The 21,562-nt window shown below is 37.3% G+C and overlaps 2 protein-coding genes across 4 annotated transcripts in view; one reads left to right on the plus strand and one right to left on the minus strand.

Moving 5' to 3' along the window:
• Nucleotides 1-3,977, minus strand: part of CENPP (centromere protein P) — a 139,974-nt gene extending 135,997 nt beyond the window's left edge. Inside the window, exons 1-4 of one of the 2 annotated variants that reach the window (XM_082767941.1) lie at nt 3,856-3,977; nt 1,948-2,102; nt 997-1,151; nt 564-652 (exon numbers count right to left, since the gene is read on the minus strand). In XM_082767941.1, coding sequence (XP_082624067.1) covers nt 564-652; nt 997-1,151; nt 1,948-2,084 — 381 coding nt within the window. In that variant the 5' untranslated portion in view covers nt 2,085-2,102; nt 3,856-3,977. The remainder of the gene's footprint in view (nt 1-563; nt 653-996; nt 1,152-1,947; nt 2,103-3,855) is intronic. The other variant, XM_082767942.1, reaches the window with a different exon arrangement.
• Nucleotides 3,978-4,305: 328 nt separating this feature from the next.
• NOL8 (nucleolar protein 8) lies at nt 4,306-20,041 on the plus strand. 2 transcript variants are annotated; one of them, XM_082768030.1, is made up of 18 exons: nt 4,306-4,435; nt 5,292-5,476; nt 5,620-5,682; nt 6,624-6,702; nt 7,003-7,127; nt 7,474-7,535; nt 8,057-8,125; nt 8,444-10,339; nt 10,618-10,734; nt 11,619-11,735; nt 12,079-12,163; nt 13,141-13,285; nt 14,730-14,813; nt 15,567-15,844; nt 17,760-17,886; nt 18,316-18,386; nt 19,046-19,128; nt 19,447-20,041. In XM_082768030.1, exons 2-18 carry the CDS (start codon nt 5,338-5,340, stop codon nt 19,498-19,500), a joined length of 3,594 nt encoding a protein of 1,197 aa, XP_082624156.1. In that variant the 5' UTR covers nt 4,306-4,435; nt 5,292-5,337; the 3' UTR covers nt 19,501-20,041. The 2 variants fall into 2 exon arrangements, with proteins under 2 accessions (XP_082624156.1, XP_082624157.1); XM_082768031.1 differs by lacking the exon at nt 7,474-7,535 and having other exon boundaries at nt 7,003-7,150.
• Nucleotides 20,042-21,562: the final 1,521 nt, after the last annotated feature.

Below are 21,562 nucleotides of genomic sequence, written 5' to 3' on the forward strand. Positions count from 1 at the left end.
AGGAAATCTCCTGATTATTACAAATTGGAGTAGAAACTGATTTCTATCATTTATCATTTTGAATTCTGTGCTAAAAGGTTCTGACTACAGCTTCCTTGCAGAAAATCAGTAATCATTAGTGTAATTTCCATTCAATCCCTGTGATGTAATAACTATTCACACTAGCAAAGAGAGTAAGAACATAACCAGAGTAAAAAATTATTTGTTCAGATTTATATTGTTTTAGCTTTTCCTCAGTTCCCTTAAGAGAGGGGGGGGGTTTTGAATTTTCCATGCTCCAGTTCAAGATAAAAGACTACACAGAGTTTGATAAGAGTTTCATGACTGAATGCAGAACCTGGCCTTCAAAACTATTTTGCCTGCATGCACATGGAATCCAAAAGTTGGGTCCACCTGTTATAGAGTGAAAACTATTCACTGAGGCTTAAATTAAGGAGGCGCAGGCAATCATAATGACAAAATACCAGTTGAAGCTTTCAGGTGAAAAAGTAGCTATAGACGTTTATCCATCTGAAGTTTTGTTTGTTGGCTTTTTTTTTTTTTAAACATACATTGGTCATTACCTGTGTTTCAAGAAGCTGAAATTCCAATTGAAAAGGCAAAGAGTGGCAATTCCCTGACAATCTGTGCTTCTGCACTGTTCTGTTTTCATCTGTTATAAAAAAGAAAGTTAACAAGATACCATAATCCCATACAACTATTGCATTTCTTCCATTAGTCATACTTAAAGTACCAACTGTTACTGTCAATCATACAGATTATGAAATCAAGTTAAATATGTTAAGAAAACAAAACTAATTTCATAGTAGTATTTCACTTTCCCACTATGCAAAATACAGTATTTGCTCAGAAACTTTTATATCAATTAAGGTGATTGTTTTGAAATACATTAATTTTCTTCTGCTACCATTTAAAGTGGAATTAAAATATCTGTGGATGCATGATCTTAAACAGCATGCTCAGTATAGCACTAGTAACAGGCACAAAAATGCTTACTTTTTTCCAGTGTTTTCTTGGAATGACTTGTGAAGTGAATACCAGTAAACTTCATTAAAAATGACATCTCTCTCTCTAGGCTTTCAAGCTGAGCTTTCAGGTCTGATGGACATTCTCCCTTAGATTCTCCCTGAAATTCTTTTTGGAATAATTTTCTAGAATTAAAGAAAAAAATAAAAGAGTAAAAGATCCAGAGTTAAGAACATGTTTTATTAAATCAGTACAGCAATACTGTTAAATAAAAGACATTTGTAATTTGTTCTGATGATTTTCAGACCAAGATCAGCTAGCAGCGAGTCAAATTTCAGTTAGATCATATTACAGTAACAATAAGCAATTCTAACCTACAGACCTCACATTCACTGCCAAGTAAACACAGTCTTTCTTATAAACTGTGATATATCATCTACTTGGAGGGACATACAATCAGAGTGAGTTGTGATGCCTTTAGTAACCTAAATGGCATAGTTTATCTATGGAGTATACATGTACAGTATTTAACTGATATTCTATAGCAAATATGCCCTGCTATTTGGCATATAGCTAGTCCCATCTGTACACGCCACTGTTACTTTTTTTTATTTATTTATTTTTAATATCAACATGCAACTGAGCTGTTTTGTTCTTTATAATGAAACACATGGCCTTTGTGGTCAACAGCTTTGTGGGGCCCACACCACAGCATATTCATTACTATGCTCTGACCCACAATGATTGCCTTTTACAAAATAAATAAAAATCAGATGGAAATAAAAAAAATGATAAAATATTTACTTATTATTTTTAATGTTTTATTTTTAATGTGACCCATGTCCTAAATGAGATCTACTTTATAATAGCACTGTAAAAATAACGTAAGGGAAGTCCTAGTATCATAACATACAGGCAAAAGCTTTACCCAAGACTTTTGACAAAAAAATGTTATTATTCCAACATGTGAAAACAACGTACATTGATGTTAGTATCTCTTCATCAGAATAAAAGGTGGATTCCTGTTTTAGGTCGTCATACTTCTCAGCCAACAGTTTAATCTCTTCTTCTAGCAGCTGAATTTCATCTTCATAAACTTTATAAACATTGTTTTCCATTTCTCAGAATCAAAGTGACTAGGTAAAACAAAATAAGTGTATCTCTTAGGCCTCCCCACAGAATTGATCAATATTCAAAATCAGTTATTTTTTTCCAAAGAATTAATTTACACATGAAAATATAACATCAGGCAATTAATTCTCCCACCACAAAATGAGAATTCAATTACATCCTATGTCTTCTGAAAACTAAAGAATTGATGCATATGTTTTTTAAAATATCCTGGATAGATTTGACAAATACAATAATGTACACCACAGTAAAGAATCCTATAGAATTAAACAATCCTGTTTGCTACAGAAGATTAAACTGACATATAAGCCTTCTATCATCAACCTGAAAACAGAATTAGGCTTGAAGGCAAGCAACAATACGTGCTCTTGATACTACAGTACTTTGCCATCAGTGTAACCCCAATGAAGCCCCATTAGAAAGATAGCAGTCTACAAGCATACACGGTGATTTTGTTGTATTAATTCCTCAAAAGCTTAATTCATTAAGTCCAAAGATAATTTTTAGACCAATATCAACACACAAATCTCTGCATAGCCTATAGGTACAGAAATTAAATAAGGAATCCAGTGCAGTCAAATGTTTTCTTTTAGAATCTTTAACTAATCATGATTTCATCCAGTAGATTTCCTGGATATTTCCAACTTGCCATTACAGAACATCAACCTGTTCTACAGATAAAAAGCAGTCCCAGTCAGGTGTGGAAACAGATACCAGTTGTGACTGATTCACTTAATGAGCCACCTGATCCTGTGATGAAACGCACCTTAGTTTCTCACAGTGAGCACAGCTGTGCTTGCCAGCTGGTTAAACAAAGCCCAGCTACTCTTATGCAGGGCAAGAGCATAATCTGCCTCTCATGGGAACAGCTCTAAAAGGATGCAAAGAAACAAACATCTTTCTTAAGTAAGTCAAAACAAGTAAATACCATTAAGAGAAAAAAACACCTTGAGATTGGCACACTAGTTTAGACACAACACATTTAAAGGACTGCAGAGAACGTTACGCAACTGATGCATTAGAGCTTTCAATAGGGAAAAAAAAAAATCTAGTTTTATTTTGTGCATTTGCACATAACCACTGATATACTTTAACGCAACCACACTAATGTGGCTCAATAAAAAGGCATAAGGGGAAAATGGGATTTTGTTGCTTTACTTCACAAGAAACAGCATCTGAAATAACATATATATGAAAACATTCAAAACAAGATGTGCATTAAAAGCTTATTTTATTAAAAGCTTATTTAATTACTTTATTAAAAGCTTATTTAAGGAACAAAAAAAAACAAAAAACAAAAATACACGAAGTTAGAGTCCCAGGGAGTGCCTAGTCGTGGCTTCCTCTGAAGTTTTAAAACAAACCTATGACAACAAACAAGATCAGGAGGGACAAGAGACAGAAGTTCTCCCTATTTTAACACGTCTTCGAGTTATTTGTTTGTTTTGTTGTTGTTGACGTTGCCGTTTTTGTGGCTTTGCTTGTTTTAAATAGAACGCGTTGACAAACACCATGGCTTTAACAGAGAGCGCCTTGGGAGAACAATCGGGAGGTCGCTATAACCGAAGCTTCCCGTGCCAGCGAACTCCTTTTCACCACACGGGCGCGGCCGTTGGAACACCACCAACGAAGCCGCCGCGGGGCTGGCAGCGGGGTTAAAGCTTCGGGCGGTGCCGCAGAGCCCGGGGACCCTCAGGAGTTCAAAGAGCATCGCCTCCGGCAGACAGCAGCGCTTCCTCTTACCCGAGCGAGACGTACCTGTGCCGGCACAGCAGTTTTTTCTCCTCGTCCCGAGCGTGTCAGCGCCTCAGGGTCGACCCCCGTCAGGCTTTCGCCCACCCGCCCGCGCGCAGCTCCAACGGCCGCCGCGCGAGGGGCCCCCCGCCCAACCGCCGCGCGCGCGCCGCGCCTTCGAACTGCGCGCCCAGCCCGCCCCGCCGCGGCATCGGGCGCTACCACTGCTGATGTCGGAGAGGGGGGAGCCAGCCGCAGCATCGGGCTTTCGTTGCGCCCTTGAGGAATAGCGAAGAGTCTTAAAGGGCAGATGCTCAGGTTTCTATCTGAGATGAGTAGTAACGGGATTGTTGATGTGGCTACTTCCTTTAATTTTCTCGCTTCTATCTTGAGGGAAACCCCCTCTACCTCTCTTCCGAGTTGGTTGCGTCCCGTGCCCCCAGCCGTGTGTTCCCCCCAAAGCTGACCGGCCGCGAACAGGAGCCCGGCGGCAGCGCGGGCGGAGCGGCGGGAGGCGGAACCCTCCTGCGGGGAGACAGCGCCGGGAAGGGCCGCGAGGGGGAAGGCACCGGCAGCGGCTCCGCGAGGAGCGCACATGGAGGCGGTGAGCGGCGGCCGGGACTGAGGGGGGCGGAGGGCTTAAATTGTGTTCGCGTCCTCCCGAAAATAGCAGAAACGTACGCAAATACCCTGCACGTATCCAGGCCTCGTGGACAATGTGTACAAAGTGTACGCGCGTACGAGCGTTCCGTACTGCTACAGAACGCCCCGCGGCCAGCGGGGCCGCCTCACCCAGGGGCTGCTTTGGTCGTGGGTTTCTTCTTTCCTTTTGTAATTTGGGGCCGGAGAGGTTGGTGTGTGTACGCTGGAAAATAAGTGGGATGAGCTCGGCCTTTCCCCGTCTGTGCTGTGCTTTTGTTGTCGCTTGTGCTGGAACGAGACGCGCAGTGAGGAGGGACTGGCCCCTTGCACCAAGTGGTCAGGTGCGCAGGAGTGTGTGGTATCGTGGCAGAAATACTAAAGAGCAGTTTCTCAATTCAGTGTTTGTACTGCTCAGCTTCTTGATTTCTGTAAAGAAATTCTGAAGTGTAGGAGGGCTTGAGCTTCATCTGCACCAATCCACAGAGGTTGTATTCCTAAACATCAGTTCTAATGTTATTACCTTAAAAGTTACAGGTAAAAGCTTGATAACTTGCAGGCTTTAAGCTGTGATACCAGGGGGAGAAGTGAAAGGTATGCTGAGCTGTTCACGCATACTGTAGTGCAGCAAGTTATGCACTTTAAGGTAAAAGATAAGCTAAGCCCTGGCATATAACAATGCAGTATTTACTGATACAGGACTGGAGCAGAGCACGTTACCTAGTCCAAAGCAAAGGTGCACTCTTCTCAAAGGTTCTTTGTGGAGGAATTTCGATGGAATGATTTGTTTCATAATTGGAACTATTGCTATCTTTTTACAGAAAAACAGAGTGCGTGTTACAGATGTGACAGCTTGACTTCTTGAATATGGAGAAGGAACAAGCTTCAAAACGTCTATATGTTGGAGGTCTTGACCATACAGTTTCTAAAGCTGAACTACAAGAAAGATTTAGCAAGTTTGGACGTGTTTTGGATGTAGAGATTATTACCAGAAAAGATGACCAGGGTAACAGTTTTATATCATTCTTTAAAAGTGGGTTATGCTTCAACTCACAGTGTGAAATACTGTTCTTGTTTCAGAAATATTTATTTTCAGGAAATAAATGTTAAAGTTACATAGAAATTGAATTAATGTTTATCGTTGAGCAGGAAATCCTACGAAAACTTTTGCTTACATCACTGCCAACATTTCTGAAACAGATCTTAAAAAATGTAAGTATATTCTTTTCATTTTATTTATATTATGTTCCTGAACCAAATGACATAACTGATGGTTCATCTGATGTCAAGTCAGAACATAGTCAAGGCAGAGCTTGTTTCATTCTGTTGTCATACTTGATTCACTTGCTTTAAGTTGCAGTATATGGAGGCTGTTTTTGCTAGAGTTCTCAGTGAGCAGATACTAGCAGATTGAAGAGGTGATTTTATTTGTTTGTTCTAGCCCTTTTATCAAAAAGTATAGGAAATGTGTTTCAAACACTTGCGGAGTCCATAAAACAGTAGAAGAAACTCGACATGAAAGGTAGTCCAGAATGAGTTTCCATAAACGTGCTTCTGTTACAGCAGTCTTACAAATTCCAAAATAGGTGGATTACAAAATTATTTGTGAAGTTATAAAATTACCTGTGTAATACATATATGTAGCAGTAAAACACCAGATGAAGGTACCTTTATCTAAAGAGAGGGAACGGTAACGTGCCCCTGTATTTAGAGAATACAGCCATTATGAAGAGATCAACTAAAAGCTAACCCAGCAGTTCTTTAAGTTCCAAGTAGAACAGTTTTCCTAACTGTTTTTTGTGCTCATTAACTGTATCTTACAAAAATAAGTAAGAAGTTAAGTACAGAAGAGTTTATCTGACATTAGCATAGAAACTTCGTCGTACATGTATTTGAATCTTCACATCAGTGTTTGAACTGAACTGTACAGACTTGAATAACACTTCTCATCTCAGAACTTTAGTTTTGGATGTGGATGTCCTTGTTTAAGAATAGGATATTACACTTTTCATATGCAAACTTAAATCAAATGTCTAATGTGGTATAAGATGATACTAAAGAAACCTCAAGCTATTGTAGAAGGTGGCATAGTTAAGTTCAAAGTGAATTTTTTAATGTAGAAGATACTAATTTCTAGTCTCCTTGTTTCACAGGTGTATCAGTTTTAAATAAAGCCAAATGGAAAGGAGGGACGCTGCAAGTCGAGTTGGCCAAAGAAAGCTTTTTGCATAGGTAAAAATCAAGAAACAAACGTATGTTTTTACTGAAGTTACCCTTTTTATGTTTAACTACCAATATTACGGCAATGCTTTATGCATCTGCTACACTCTTTATTCTTTCTAATTTTTATTGATGTTGGTGGACTGTTGATGCATATTAGCACTTATTTTCCCTTAAAGATCAACTATAATCAGAAATATGTTATTTCTTTAAGTAGTGAATGCTTACTGTTCTATGGGAGATGGTCACTGCCAGTTACAATTTAGAACACAGGCAGATCTTTTTACAGGTGTGATGTACTTTTTGGTACAGGCTTGCTATGGAGAGAGAGGAAGCGAGGCTTCAGAAAGAAAAAACACAGAGAAACGACAAAACGTCTTTGCTGGAATCTCTGAAAAAGGCTGGAGTTGTAGACTTCCACATGAAAGCAGTACCAGGTACAGAGGTGCCAGACCATAAGGTATGGTGGGGTAGATCTGTAGAGAATTAAAAAACAGAATTGGGCACAAGTTTATTACATCTAAATTCCTGTCAAATCTTTATGTTGTCTGTAAAGAAACTTGTGTAAGTATGACAATCCAGCTTTGTGAAGTAGTCAAAAGAAATGCCTTACATGTAGACAAGCAGGATATTTTTATCGTTCTTTGTCATGACTAGAAATAATCTTGATCATGCAGTCCTCTGTCAAGTTAAATTAATAAATGCTTCGTGACCCTTTAATGCCTGAATGTCTTCATGTCAGTCTTAAGAGCATAGAAAGAGCATATGTATTTATTTTTATAGAGCATATACATTTTGGATGGCTGGGCTGTCAGGCTGTTCTCTGTGCTTCAATACATTTAAAAGTAAGACTGAACAAAATTGTTGAGCATGCAAACTTAGGCAACAAAAACATTTACCACAAAATTTTAAATTTATTTACTCTACACTTTGATTTTTGGAAAGTGTGGGGGATTTTGAATTTGTTACTTGGGAGGGGAAGTAGTAGTGATACCGTCCATAGTAGTGATTAGGAGGCGAAGGAGTAGTGATACCGTCCATATAGTTACCATTGTTAATTCATAAGCCAGAAGCTTTATATTAAGAATCTTACTTGTAAAGAAATTTGGTTGTATTTTGTCATTATTTGCAGGTCGTAGATAATTATTGGTCTTATTGTATGTTTTTTGTTGTGATTTTTTTTTTTTTTTAAGAAGGAATCTGGTTAAGTTGCACACTGAAAATATCTTACTAAGGGAAACAAAAAATAAATAGATCACAGATGGTTCTTTCTTACCAAAGAATATACACGTTGTTTTACTCCAGGTTTATTTCATTTCCTTTTTTTGTTTTGTTTTATACTGAATTTATTTCTGTTTCCTTTCAGAATTGGGTTGTGGGTAAGTTTGGTAGAGTCCTACCCATCCTTCGCCTTAGGAATCAACAAAAAAATAAAATATCCTTTTTGTTCTGGTTGGGCATAGACACCATGCTCTTCTTTCTTTTGTTGTATGGGTAACTGTTTCTGCTTATCTGCTTGAGGGTCTTCACATTGACTACTAGTTTTGATTTACTGAGTCCCTTAAGTAAATCTTACAATAAATCTGTGTGATTTGAATAACTTTTTTTAGATTGCAAGTCCTTTGTTTAAAGGCATACTGTCATACCGTTAAAAGAACTCATTGTCCTTTCACTTAGAATTTAGCTTGTTCCGAGAGATTGGAAGTCTCTGCTGGAAGAATTGTATTGTTCTTATTCCTTAACTAAGACTAACGTTGTGAAATATGACCCATCAAAATACTGCCACAACCTTAGAAAGCTGGAGCAAGACTTGACGCATGTAGTTCCTGTATCCAAGCTTACTTGGTATTTGGAAGAGAAAGATGACAGCATAAGCAAGAAGAGGCAAGGAGAATTCCCTGTAACTAAGAAACAACCTAAAAAGCTGAGACAACTGGACAGTGAGGGTGTGAATGGATCAGCAGCGCCCCCTTCTGGGTGCTGGCCGCATTCAAAAAGCACAAGCTCTTCACAGCTAGATCAAAGATCAAAAACCAAATCCAGTGAGGGGTCTGAATTGCTTCCATCAAGCAGTCTTTATAGGAGAACACCAGGGCGAGGCTCGTTATCAGCTAAAACCAATAATTCTAGGATTTCTTCTCAGAATAATACAATGCATGTTTCTGATGGTGACATTGATTCTGAGGAGGAAATTAGAACGATGGTAAAGAAAGGGATGGAAAGACAGCAAGCAGACATTGAGACTGAGGGTGACCACTTGGAAATTGTTGGAGTTAATTTTGAGTTAAAGTACAATACTCACTGGTCCTTAGGCAATCTAGATGCTACAAAGAAAGTTGTCAAAGGAAATAATAAAGAGAAAGAGACTGTGGAATGTGATAATGGTTATGATTCAGCAGATACAGATGAGATTATTGCTGAGAGTAAAGGTTCAGATCCAAGTAGCATGAAAACTGCATTTTTAGAAGACTCTAAACTGGCAGTGGTGGAAACAAAAGAAATACTAACTAATAAAAAATGTGATTTGGCAAATGACTCCTCACCGAAAACCCACAGAACTGTAAGAGAAGGGAAAGTAAGAAAACCTAAAATTTCTGCCTTGCCAAGTACAACAAAGACAAGCGATAGTGAAAGCTCTTATTCAGAGTCTGAGAAAGGGGAGTCTGAAATCAGTTCTGATTATGAATCCATGATGCAAAACTGTTACCGTCTAGACCTCACATTAGATGACCTAAAAGCATTAGCTACGGAGAACTCTGGGACATCAGTCGAAGAATTGGATAACGCACAGAGCTCTAGTCAGTGCAGCGTGAAAGAAAATGCTAAGGGCAACGTCACATGTAAAACAAAACTTTCTAGGACCCCCCCTGCAGTTAAAAAGAAGTGCATCAGTCCTGAAGATATAGTTGCTGCCATTTTAGAAGGGGAGAAGAATGTTGATGAGGAAAGCTCCAAGAGACAAAACGGTTCGTGTTTGAAATACCAGCCCTTCAGAGGAATGCGGTCCCTTTGTGAAAAAGAGGACAGCGCTGGTTTAAAGAAGCCTGTAGAAAGTTTAGGTGTTGAAGCTTCAATTCCTTATTGTGGGCAGAAGCCCTCTGAAGGGCAATCGAAGAACCATCGTTTTTATTCCCTTGATATCAGCAAGGAAAATGAACAAAGTGAGCCTTGTCAACAGCACAAGTTATCAGATGCTGTCTCCTTAGTAGATGAGAATGATCAGCCTGTTTGCAAGCCACGTTTACAAGGAAAGAGGAAAAGGACAAATTATTTGCAGGAAGACCAAAACTTAGAGTATGGAGATGCTGCTCCTAGCACCAGTGACAGTGAAGGTGAGAGCAGTGACGTGGATGGTAACACTGCAGTGTTGCAGAAACGCATGAAACAACAACTGAAAAGCCCAAAACTGCTTTCAAACAAAATGAAGAAGGTTGTAAGCAACACAAGTTCAGAATGTGAAGTTAAGAAATGTGAAAGTAAGAAGATGAGTCTCCTGGAAAATAAGGAACTTCATGGTACTGCTTCAAAGGAGTCTAATACGAAAAAGAAACAATTGCAGGATAACCAGAGGAGGCTGGCAGCTCTAGAAGAGAGACAGAAAGAGAGAGAATTACAGAAGAAAGTCATTCAAGGAGCTCTTTCAAATCTGGTAATTACACTCACAACTTTTATCTGAATAGTATACAGTAAAATCAAAGGGAAAATAAATTATTTTAAAGTATGATCAAGAATGCCCCTATTAAATTTTTAAATATTGCCGGTTTTCAGAGTTCGTACAGAATGTTGCCTATCTAATTCCTGGGCTGTCTCTAGAGGTGCAAAAGGAACCGTAGATTCCTCCTGTAATGTCATAGAAATATCCGAGTTACTTCTGTGTGACTGTAGCGAGTATTTAACGTTTAACTTGACAGTTTTATTCTTACGTAGGATAGCCAGCCAGAAAGCAAGCGTAAACACATCACATTTGATTCGGATGTGGAAAGTGAAGCTGAAGTGGATGAGATCTTGAAGGAAGATGAGAGTTTGGGAAATGTGCATGAAAAAGTAAGTTTTATTAAGAAAAAGTCCAGTATTGTGTGAAGAAGTTTCATATGGATATGACTGTGCCATTTGTTTTGAAGACTATTTTTCATAGTGTGGTGATAGAAAAAAGTAAATGAAGAAGTTTTGAACTAATAGGAATAATTCTTTTTTAGCCAACATGAAACAGGTTACAAAGAATTGACTGTGCATCTGACAAAGTTGGAGATGTTTGAAACCTTATAAGGAGATGGAGATCTGTATGCAAGGTGTTTTAACTTTGATTAAAAGAAAAAGAATATTTAGGTTATAGAGCATAAGTAGTTTTGAATTTCACTGCTTTCGGTCAAAGGAAGGTAGTACTGTAGAAAGACTTACTGTTCTTTCCAACACTGGACAAAAAATCTGGATTAATGAAGTGTCTTGTTTTTAAAATGATATTTGAGTCCAAAGAAATTGCGTGGGGCTTCATCTTTAAAGCTTATTTAATCAACACCTTATTTAGCAGACTCCTCAGACTGTATTTTCCCCACCCCCTGAAAAAAAAAAAAAGGCAAGGTTAAAGCCATCTTTGCTATTGAAATAAAATCTTCTTCTCTAATTTTTCCTCATACTTAAGGCTTTTTTTTTTTTTTTTTTTTTTTTAAGTTATATGTATCTTCATTTGTATTTGGAATCCCTGTACGGTATCTTTCTTTAAGAGACCCTTCTGATGGAAAACTAAAACAAAATGGTGAAATGCCTAAACAATGTAAGATTTGAAATGCGTGGGCCAGTAAGTTAGCTGGTTGTTCTAGCAATGCATTTTTTCAGATAAATTGGAAAGCACAAGAACAAAGTTATTACTGAATTATTTTCCGATAGTTGTGAAAACGTCTCCTTTTCTGTATTCTTTTTGTTTAACATAGGAGTCTGCTCCTAAAACTTCTGGAAGACTCTTTGAAAGCAGTGAAGATGAGCAAGATGATACAGATGATGAGAGATTCAAAATTAAACCCCAGTTTGAAGGCAAAGCTGGTGAAAAAGTGAGTGAATCTATTAATGCGATTTATTTTTTTTGGTAAGACTCCATAACGCCACTTTGGAAGTATGTAATACATAGGTTTGCATTCTTGCTGAATAGGATTTTGACAAACTTAAAATGGAATTCTCTTAAAAAGAGGGAACAGTAGCTATGGGGAAAATGGGTGTTGGGAAGTGAGGACAGTTCTCTGATCTTGTCGTTGTTTTTGACTATGGAGGAATTTCTGGAAAAGGCATCAACATTTAAAGGTTGTTACTATGTTGTGTTTATAGCACTGGGGGGGAAAGGTTACTATATGTTGATGGTTTGTTTTCCAACACTTAATAGGTTTTCGTTTTATTTAGCTCTTGAATTTGCAATCCCGGTTTGGCACAGATGAAAGATTTCGTATGGATGCTCGATTCCTTGAAAGTGACAGTGAAGAAGAAGGTAAGCTTGTACAGAATCACAGAATTTCTAGGTTGGAAGAGACCTCAAGATCATCGAGTCCAACCTCTGACCTAACACTAACAGTCCCCACTAAACCATATCCCTAAGTACTTTGTACTTTGTTCCTGGTTAACAGTAATACTAGAGGTATATAATGGAGCCTTAATTTTGGATGCTTGTAGAAGCTCCTTAACCTCTTGTTTCTCTGGTGATTCTTCAAAGTAAACAGCCAAACTGCTGTGGCTATACGTATGGTATTCTGGTAGTTGTGTTTTCTCAAATATATATACTGCAAAAGCATTTGTAATAGCTAAATTAAATATTAATTTTGTTAAAAAGTCAACATTTGAAATTATCTTTTTAATACAGGCTGATGCCAGAATGTTTTGCCCATGTTTTTCTTAAGGAAAATAACTTAAGGTGACATAACTAAAATAAACTTTTTGACCTTTACATCAATTTCAGCTGTTGGTTTTGTAGTCATTGTGCTCTCCATTGAGCAGTCAGAAAGATTTTTTTTGGTCCTTTTCATCTTTTCTGCTATTTAAAAAAAAAAAAAAAAAAGCCTTCTAAAGATTTTTTTTCCCTAACAAATTGTTAACCTGCTGCTCATGGCTCAGAATTTATTTCTGAAATTTAATCTTTTGCCAAGTTCTGCTACTGCCTTTGCTTAAATGATTTTCTGTACAGCCTCTCTCACTGCCGGAGTTGTTGCACGGTTGTACAAAAAAGGGAACAGGGTAAATAACTGGTCTGATTTTCACATGAAATAAGTGTCCTTAATACTGCTACTCAAAGACTAGTTGCACAGCAAGGAAGAAAGCCTCTAAGTAGCTTTAAGATAAGGGAAGTGCCCTGTCAATTTGCATGAGCTCTCCTACTGTTGTAATAACGTTATACATTGAATTTCACAGACTTACAGACTTACTTCAGTCACAGTGGGGAAAATGTACTTATTTATTCATTTAACTTATTAGCAGAAACAAATACATTGAAGGCAGATGAGGAGGATGAATTTGCTGCAGAGAAAAAGAGAAACCTGCAAATACTGGGAAGCCTCTTGAATGTCGACTTGGAACACGCCAAACCAACTAAAATGGCTACAAATGTGAAGAAATTCAAGTATGGGCCATCTTTTATCAGAGAAGAAGGGATTTTGGGGAGGCTTAATTTTTGTCAATATTACCCAACTAAAGTTTCTTAGTTTACTGAAGGACCTTCAGCCTTCAGATGTTGTGTGCATCTGAAGTTAGCTTTTAATTCAGTTTCCAACTTGAGTGTCCTGGTAGATTATGTAACTGGTAATTGTCATTGTGGTAAAAAAGAAGTGATAGGATGACTGCTTATGGTTTTTGCAACAATCCAACTGTAGAAAATTTACTGTGTCTGGGAATTAATATTTTAGTAAGTCCTTGCCTGTGTGAGATAGTTCTGTTCTTTGTGAAGACAAACTTAAATAAGATAGACAAAGAACATGTGAGTTAGGCAGTAGGTCAGTAGGTTAGATCATAACTTCCATAGGAGTTAAGAAGGTAATTGTTCTCTCTGGCCTACACATGAAAAATGAGTTATCCTTCTTTCAAGGGACAACATGACTCTTCTTTTGCAGTGGAGACTTTTTCTTTTTATGCTTATCTGTATTTCTGCTTTTGAGAAATGTCTTCATTAGATCGGTAATTTGTTACGTCTGGCTGTGGATTGAAATGGTGGAAATTAAGAGTTAAGTGTAATGGAGTAATGTGCAGTCAGTCAGCTTTTACAGACAGTTGTTACTGGAATGGCATGAATTGACTTCTGGCTGCAAAATATTGTGACTACTGCACAATCATATTTAGATCTATGGCTGCTTTGTAAATTTTCCTGCATTTTCTAAAGACTAGCAGAGGGGGAAATGATCTCTACAGCCGCAGAGATAATTTTAGGAAATATTTATTGCATTGGTGTTCTCTAATACCCAGTTAATGATATAGTGCATACCTATTTAAAAGCAGTTAACTAAGTTGTAAGCATTAATTGAGGGAGAGGAGGGGAAGTACATGGCTGTCTTCCTGCATTGTGGTAAGGCTGCATAAGGGTCAGTCTAAACATTAGACTGCTCTATCTGGAAGTTCCCCAAAACGTTTACATACTGGAAGGTGAACATGCTACTCTGTTTCCTTGAATTATTTGACTTTGTGGAATGTTTGGTACTGGAATACACAGCAACATTGGTATATTTATCTATGAATAGATATCTATTGATATGCCTCCACCTGTATATCTTTTGAGGAGATATAAGCTTCTACTGCATAACGCTCAACTTGAAGTGTGTTTTATATTAAATATTATACAATTAGATTAAAGTTGATTCCGTTTATAACTTTTCCTGAACCAGACAGGCACAGGCATTTAAAAAGTATCTTCTGGTCAGTTAGATTTTGGATTGGTTTGGAGCTTTTTTTTGATAAAGAAGTAGTTCTAGATCTGAATCTAACTGTAAAGGTTTAGGGTAGCTTTCAATTGACCATTTGTAGTGTCTCATGGGTGATTTCTTGCTTTTTTTTTTTTCCCCATTCTATTATTATAGGGATATTAATGCCCTCCGCTATGATCCCACAAGGCAGGACCATGCGGTTTTTGAAAGGAAACCCGATACTACAGAAAAAGAGAGGTAATAGTACAGCTTGGTACCTATCATTGTAATGTTTCTTTCCCTGGAAGGCTGGCTTTCAAAAACGGCAAAAAAAAAAGACTTTGAACCTACACATACTGCTGTTTTTTCCTTAGTTCTCCCTGTTATTGCTGAAATAAGGATTGTGGCCTATACCAATACCAAGTAACATAATACTTCCCCTACTCCCCATGTGCTATTTTCTGTTCTCCTTTCTCACCTTCAGGCTTTCCTCTGCTTCAAGTCATGGACTTTGAGACTTGCAAATCTGTGAGGAGAAAGCATTGTCTGTAAAATTCTAATTTGCCAGAAAAGAAATCTGTCCCAAATATCATAGTATTGAGATCAGATACTATTATGTATTAAATGATGAGTCAGAATTTAGTTCATTATGAAGTAGAAGTGTTGCTGCCTTTTCATGCATTCAAACCTGAGGCACCTCCCCGCTGCTCACCCTCAAAAGGTGGGCAAATTGTATAAGGTGGAAAGAAAGAGGTTAAAAGTCTGAACACAAAGGACAGTCATGCTGGCGTATAAACCTTGGAATATCCTGTTGCCAGAACTTGGAACTGCTAAGAAAGAGAAGGAAAAAAAAATGTAGTTAAGTGATCTACTTATTGATGTGTTCGGATAAGCAGCCTCGCTATTAATTGCTATTGCTATTATAATTGCTATTATTTCTGAAATTCTTGGGGAACCTTTCCTTTAAAAACACGCATGTTGTTTCATTATCTTTTAACAATCTGATTTCAGTAAAGCTAAGAGAAAGAAGAAGAGGGAGGAGAGTGAGAAACTGCCTGAAGTGTCTAAAGAAATCTATTATGATATTGCTGTTGATTTAAAAGAGTTGTTTGGATCTTCAAAGAGCAAACCAGAAAAAAGAGAAGAAATACCCTGGGACAAAGATAAAGCAGAGGAATCCACCCCACACGACAACCTGGGACCTGATGATGGGAGTAACACAGCTCAGAAATGTGGTGGTTTCAAGTTTTCTTTCTTTGATGATGTGGATCAGTCACACGTAAAAGAAGGTAATAGCAGAATATACGTAATAATAGATTTTTGAACGAGTTGATTATGTCAGACACAGGAATTACATAGCATGTTATAGGTTTGGAAACTAGAGGGTTTTCAAAGGCTAAAGTCAGTAATGCAAAATCATTATGGTGGTCTTTTATACTTGCCAAGATCTTTGTAGTTTAATCCCAATTATTCATGCTTGCATCCCATTTTTTAAGGGATAGCGTCAAGAGATAATGTTTTGAAAAGGAAATACTATTTAATTATTTTTTGAACAGTGATGGAAAAAGTTGTCATCCACTGAATTTCTCAAATATACGAGGAAAAAAATATGGTACACAAGTCAAATCAGGATTCATATAAAACAAGATAGTATAAATAAAATATCCCTTAATTTAGGGAGTATTATGAGCAGAGAAGATCTTAGAGTTGACCCCAAGATCCATGAACGGTTCCATGTACTTAACTGTATTGTAACCATAGAAACTTGAAACTGAATGATGTGATTATTGGGGTATTATTGAGGTAAAAACAAAAAAGCAACTCAATGTAAGGAAATTGAATGTGTGATGAAGATTAGAAAAAAATGATATTGAATACCTTCATAAGAAATACTGTAGGAAAAGAGACTGAAGTTAACTGACATAAAAAACAGAACAATCAGTAATGCTGACTTCAAAAATGGTAAATTCAGTGATACAGGTCAGTATAGCAACGTGTGAGCTCACTAGAACAATGTGGAAAATACCTGTGAGGAGATGTAGTCTGTATTTCACAAACTTCTTAGCATTGAGAACCATACTCGAACACTGTGTCTTACATTATTTGTTACGAATAACTATTGGCTTATATTGTATAAAAATCCTATTCACGGGTTGCAGGACCACTGTGCTTGCTGCTGAGTTGACACAAAGCAAAAAGATAGGTGTGACCCTATTGCACATACCTTGGTTGCTACAATAATTTTTGTGATTTTTGTTTAACCTGACTTCAGAAAGATCATGCGTGTCATGTGGAAGCTATGAAAGAAGAAAATCAATAGTCTGGCTTTTGTAGTGCAAATTGTGTGATGTGGATAATTTGAACTTGCTTTCTTCCTCAGCAAATGCGTCCTTTTTCCAGATTAGAAATTTCTGTTCTTTCACTGGAGTAAGATTTTTGTGGTGGTATTTCTTTGTTTTTGTCCCCCCTCTTCCGCCTCCCCCCCACCATTGTCTAGTGACTTCTGGGTTTGGAATTGGCTTTATATTGCCAGAGAGAGGCAGTATAAGGAAGAGCTGTCTTTCTACTCTGGCCTGATGAGTCCTGCACAGATACTGTGCTTATACACTAAAAGAAGAGAGTACCCCTAACCTCAGTCCTTTTGGCCGAGGGAGGCTGTAATAGCTCAGATGCATATGGAAGTTACCATGTCTAAACTGAACTTCTGGCAACTCCCTGTCTGTTAATAGGCAGGAACATGTATGTGAATATAACAGTGTGATTGAATACACAGAAAGAATAAGCTAAGGCATTGTGAGCCTCTTAATAAAGGAACTTTGTAAGAAAGTGAAAGGAAGCTTATATTCCATCTTCTACAAGTTAAAATATGAACAGTCACAATTACTCCCAAATGAGTTAATAAGAATTGTTTGGTTAGAGTGACTTGATCAGAACCATGGGCCCTAACAGTGAGCTTCAAAAGGAGTTGGTGCACTTTTTCCCTATGCTGTGTTAATACTACTTGTGTGTTTAGGGGATGAATTACTAATATTAGAGAGAGCAAACTACGTTCATACCTGTCCAAAGAACCATAGAAGAATCTGTGAAGGGAGGTTTTTGTCCTGCACAAATCTGTTGTTTCCAATGTAACTATTTCACTCTTAAGTAGAATTTTTTACTGGCAAGGAGGTGAGTTAACTGACTTCTGTTGTGCTACTACTGCAGAGCCCTACGTAATTGAAACAATAAAACCTGTAAAAGTCAGCTGGCAAGAAGATCCACGTTTCCAAGACAGCAGCTCTGAGGATGATGATGAACCAGAGGCAACAGAAAGTGAAAGGGACAAAGAAATGCAAGTTCTGTTCTTTTTTGTTATCTTGGTAGTAGATGATGCTATGAGAATTTTAATAGCATCAATCCATCCAGTCATGGAAAGCTAGTATCTTCATTGTGCATATTTTTAAAAATTTTTTTAGGGAAACCATTCCTTAGTGCACAGAACATAATATTCAAAAATTCTGCTGTCAGTTTTGAAGTTGAATGTAAAAATTGAGTTTCTGGGTTGGTGCATGAGAACTTAATTGGGTAGTGGTTTTGGCCAAAAGTCAAATACATGCCAAGTGTTCTTGCACATTTCTTTACAGAAGGCTGTATTTGGTTGTTGTGGAGTAATGCTACATTTCAGTGCATGCTATTTCTGTGAAGCATTGCAGCTTTAATTTGTGTTAATGGAATTTGAGACTAACTTTTATGACACTGAAATTTCTTTGTATTTTTCTAGGTTTTCCTCTTTACCTCAGGCAGTAAGTGCTAGGTTATTCTTCTTCTCCAAAGATGATGAACGCTTAAAAGGTATAATGGGGTTTATACCCATATGGTTATTGATCCTACATAACGTGTTTTGTGGTGTTTCTTTTGTGTGAATGTGAATATAATGAATTTCATAGTACAAAAAAATATAGTTGCTTCTGGTATTTTATGCAATTGTCAGGACAACTTTAAATTATGTTAATTTCCTGAGACAAGTTAATATATTGATTGTTTAAAAAAAAAAGTGTATGTAAAAGTTGTTATGTAGCTAATATAGTTATTGTACTGTTATCTTCCAGCTTGAGAATCTGATTTACAGTGCTTGTTAAAATCAAGCTCTGAATCTGTAACAGGCATAAATTTTTTTTTGATAGGCATGGAATCATGCTGATGAGCCTTTAATGAAACAGATACTGATTGACTGTAATTACAGCATAATAAAGAAAACTGCTGCTGCCTTTAATTTTTCTCTAGTATGCCAGGCTGTAATGTATAACACATTTTGTTTCAATCAACTGTGTTGTGGGGGTAAGGGTAGAGTATGTGGAAAACAACAGGCCTTCTGACTTTATTACTATTTTGCATGTGAAATTTATGAAGGACATCGTATTCAGATGTCCTTCATATGTCATTAACTACATGACATTAAGATGTCCTTCAGATGTCATTAACTACATTAATTTGTTCTTTGTTCTGTGCAGAGGGCCCCAAGTTATTCTGTAGATCAGTTGACCTCAGCGAAGAAAAAGATAGTTGGGAAGACAGACGTAGATTATTGCTTGAGGTGAGTATTTTAACATCTGTTACTTGATAACTAGCTGAAAGCTCAGTGTAAGGAGGGAATGGGGCTGCTTATCTGTTTAATTTGCATTAAAAATAAATTTGGGAATTTCAGAAGGGCTTGAAACTTTACAAGGGAACTACAGATTTTTAACATAGCAGTGTGTGTAACTTCATGTTGTGGTGTCTGGTCTGGTAAATCAATGAATGTCTGTATTGCACAGCACCAGCTACATTAGTGCATGGAAAAAAACATGTTTGAGACTAAGAGGTGAATTGAGAAACTTCTCATAATACTGTGTTAAAATTTAAATATTTTCAGGAATGCCGGAAGAAACATAAGGATGCAAGAAGGAAAGTGAAAACAAAACAATAAGTCTTTGTTTCATGTTTCTTCTTTGAAAGAGACATTTTTCTTCAACTTCTTCAAAATTCTAATGTTTCAAAGATGTAACAGGAAACAATACTGGAAAAGACTGTTAAACTTTGTTTCTAAACAGCTACATATTTATTATGTCAGTAATTGTAACAAGTTGGGTGTGTTTTTGTCTATACGGTTTAAAGGAGACTCGCTTCTTTGCATATTTTTTGGGAATTTGATCATTGAACAAAGAAAACGGTGGATTATTTTTTGTGTTCTCATGCCCCCTTGCTGTATGCTGTTGATGAAGAACAGGTAGTACCACACCTTTAAGACTATACAACCTGTATTCAGCTGAATGTAACAGAGATCCTGTTTAAGATTCCTTTTACAAATTCTTGGAATGCCCCATTTTCAGAGTAAAAATTTACCAGAAGCTTATTAAAATATGTATATAAGTGGGAAGACTTACAAAATGGGTAGATTTGTATTTCTTCACAGAGCTGTTTTTTATACTTTTTAATTGAGTATATACATGTATACATAAATAAATCTTAAGGACAAATGTTGCTGGTGTTGTATGCTTGTTGAATATTTTACAGATAAGGATGTATTCTTCCATCCATTTAGCATATTTGCGGCAGAGGGTCATGGCAACATCAGAATACAGAGTGTTATGGAAGTATTGGCTCTTGGCTAATTAACTTAGAGGCTACAGCATGTTGCAGCATGTATGTGATCTGCCTGGAGAAAGTCACTTGGTTTAAAGTGCTGTTCGTGGACTGGCAGACGGTAAGGATCAATGATGGGAGATTGATCAGTCCTCTGTAGAATGTAAGAAGGGTCAATCCCCCTTAGAATGGTGAACAATAGCAGTGTCAGGGTTAAATGAAGATCCCAATCAGTTTATTCTTTGTTGGAGACTAGAGGCAAAGAATTATAGCCAGTTAAGGTACTCAAAAAGCATTCTCAGTTGTGCCTTAGGATGCCTGAGCAGAAACATCCTTACTTACAAAAGTAAGTCAGAACAAAGTAGTATCTAAGAGCTGTGACAGAAAAAGAGTAATTTCCAGCCGAGGAAACACTGTGCACTGAAAGTGTTATGGGATAAAATATTTTGTGATTTGTTTTCAAGGATATGTGAAAGAAGTAACTGAGAATGGTGGTCTACAGATAAGGCTCAAGCGAAGTTCCATGACTAGCATTTATTTGTAAAATAATGAACTATTCCATTTTGCTTTCCTGTAGTCCTTTTGGCTCTCATGACAAATATGTATGCACAAAGAAGTACGAAGTCTTCTTGAAAGACAGCCAAACTGTTTCTACTTACTAGCAAAAAAAAAAAAAAAAAAAGTTGGTTTTGTTGACATTTACACTGTTTTGGTAGCAAACAGTTCAAGTGAACATTTTGTTTCTGTTCAGTTTACTGTAAAATCTAATGGATATAAACATGCTCCTTTGCTAGTGCTCTTAGAAGCCATCCCTCAGAAGGTGGGAAGCAGTATCAATAAACGGTAGTGCCAGAGACCTGATCATCACAAGGAAGTTGCTTTAAGCGCATTTCTCAAGTAGAGACTGAGCAATTTGTGATCAAATGATCTGTGAAAGGGAGTCTATAACTGCATTACGTACCTTTTGTAGTGGTTCCCACTGTCTCTAGCTCATTTTCTTGCTTGATTTTTATAAAATAGCTGTGCACTGCTGCAGAGCATGATGCCAGAATACTTGTTCATATAGGGTACAAGTTGTTGCATACATCACCTTGTCTTGTATCCCTGGTTGAAAACAGTCTACTAGCAATAAGTTTTAGGTAATAATAGAAATGCTTTCATGATTGTGGTTCGATAGGATATTGTACTTGACTAAGTCATTTCCAGTATGGGGTTTGAAGGACTTGACCTCCTTGTAATGAAAGATTGGTGCAACTTCTTGTAAAACTGACTGTTACAATACTTAACCTTCAACCTGTCAGAATTCAGCACTTAAAACAAGGTGGCTTTTTATCCTTGGGCTCTTCCTGGTCTGAGGAATAATAAGATTGCTGTTTGCAAGGCCTCACATTAGAAAATGAGAATAG

This window comes from Aythya marila (assembly GCF_965140915.1).
Source record: "Aythya marila genome assembly, chromosome: 10".
Lineage (NCBI taxonomy): Eukaryota > Metazoa > Chordata > Aves > Anseriformes > Anatidae > Aythya > Aythya marila.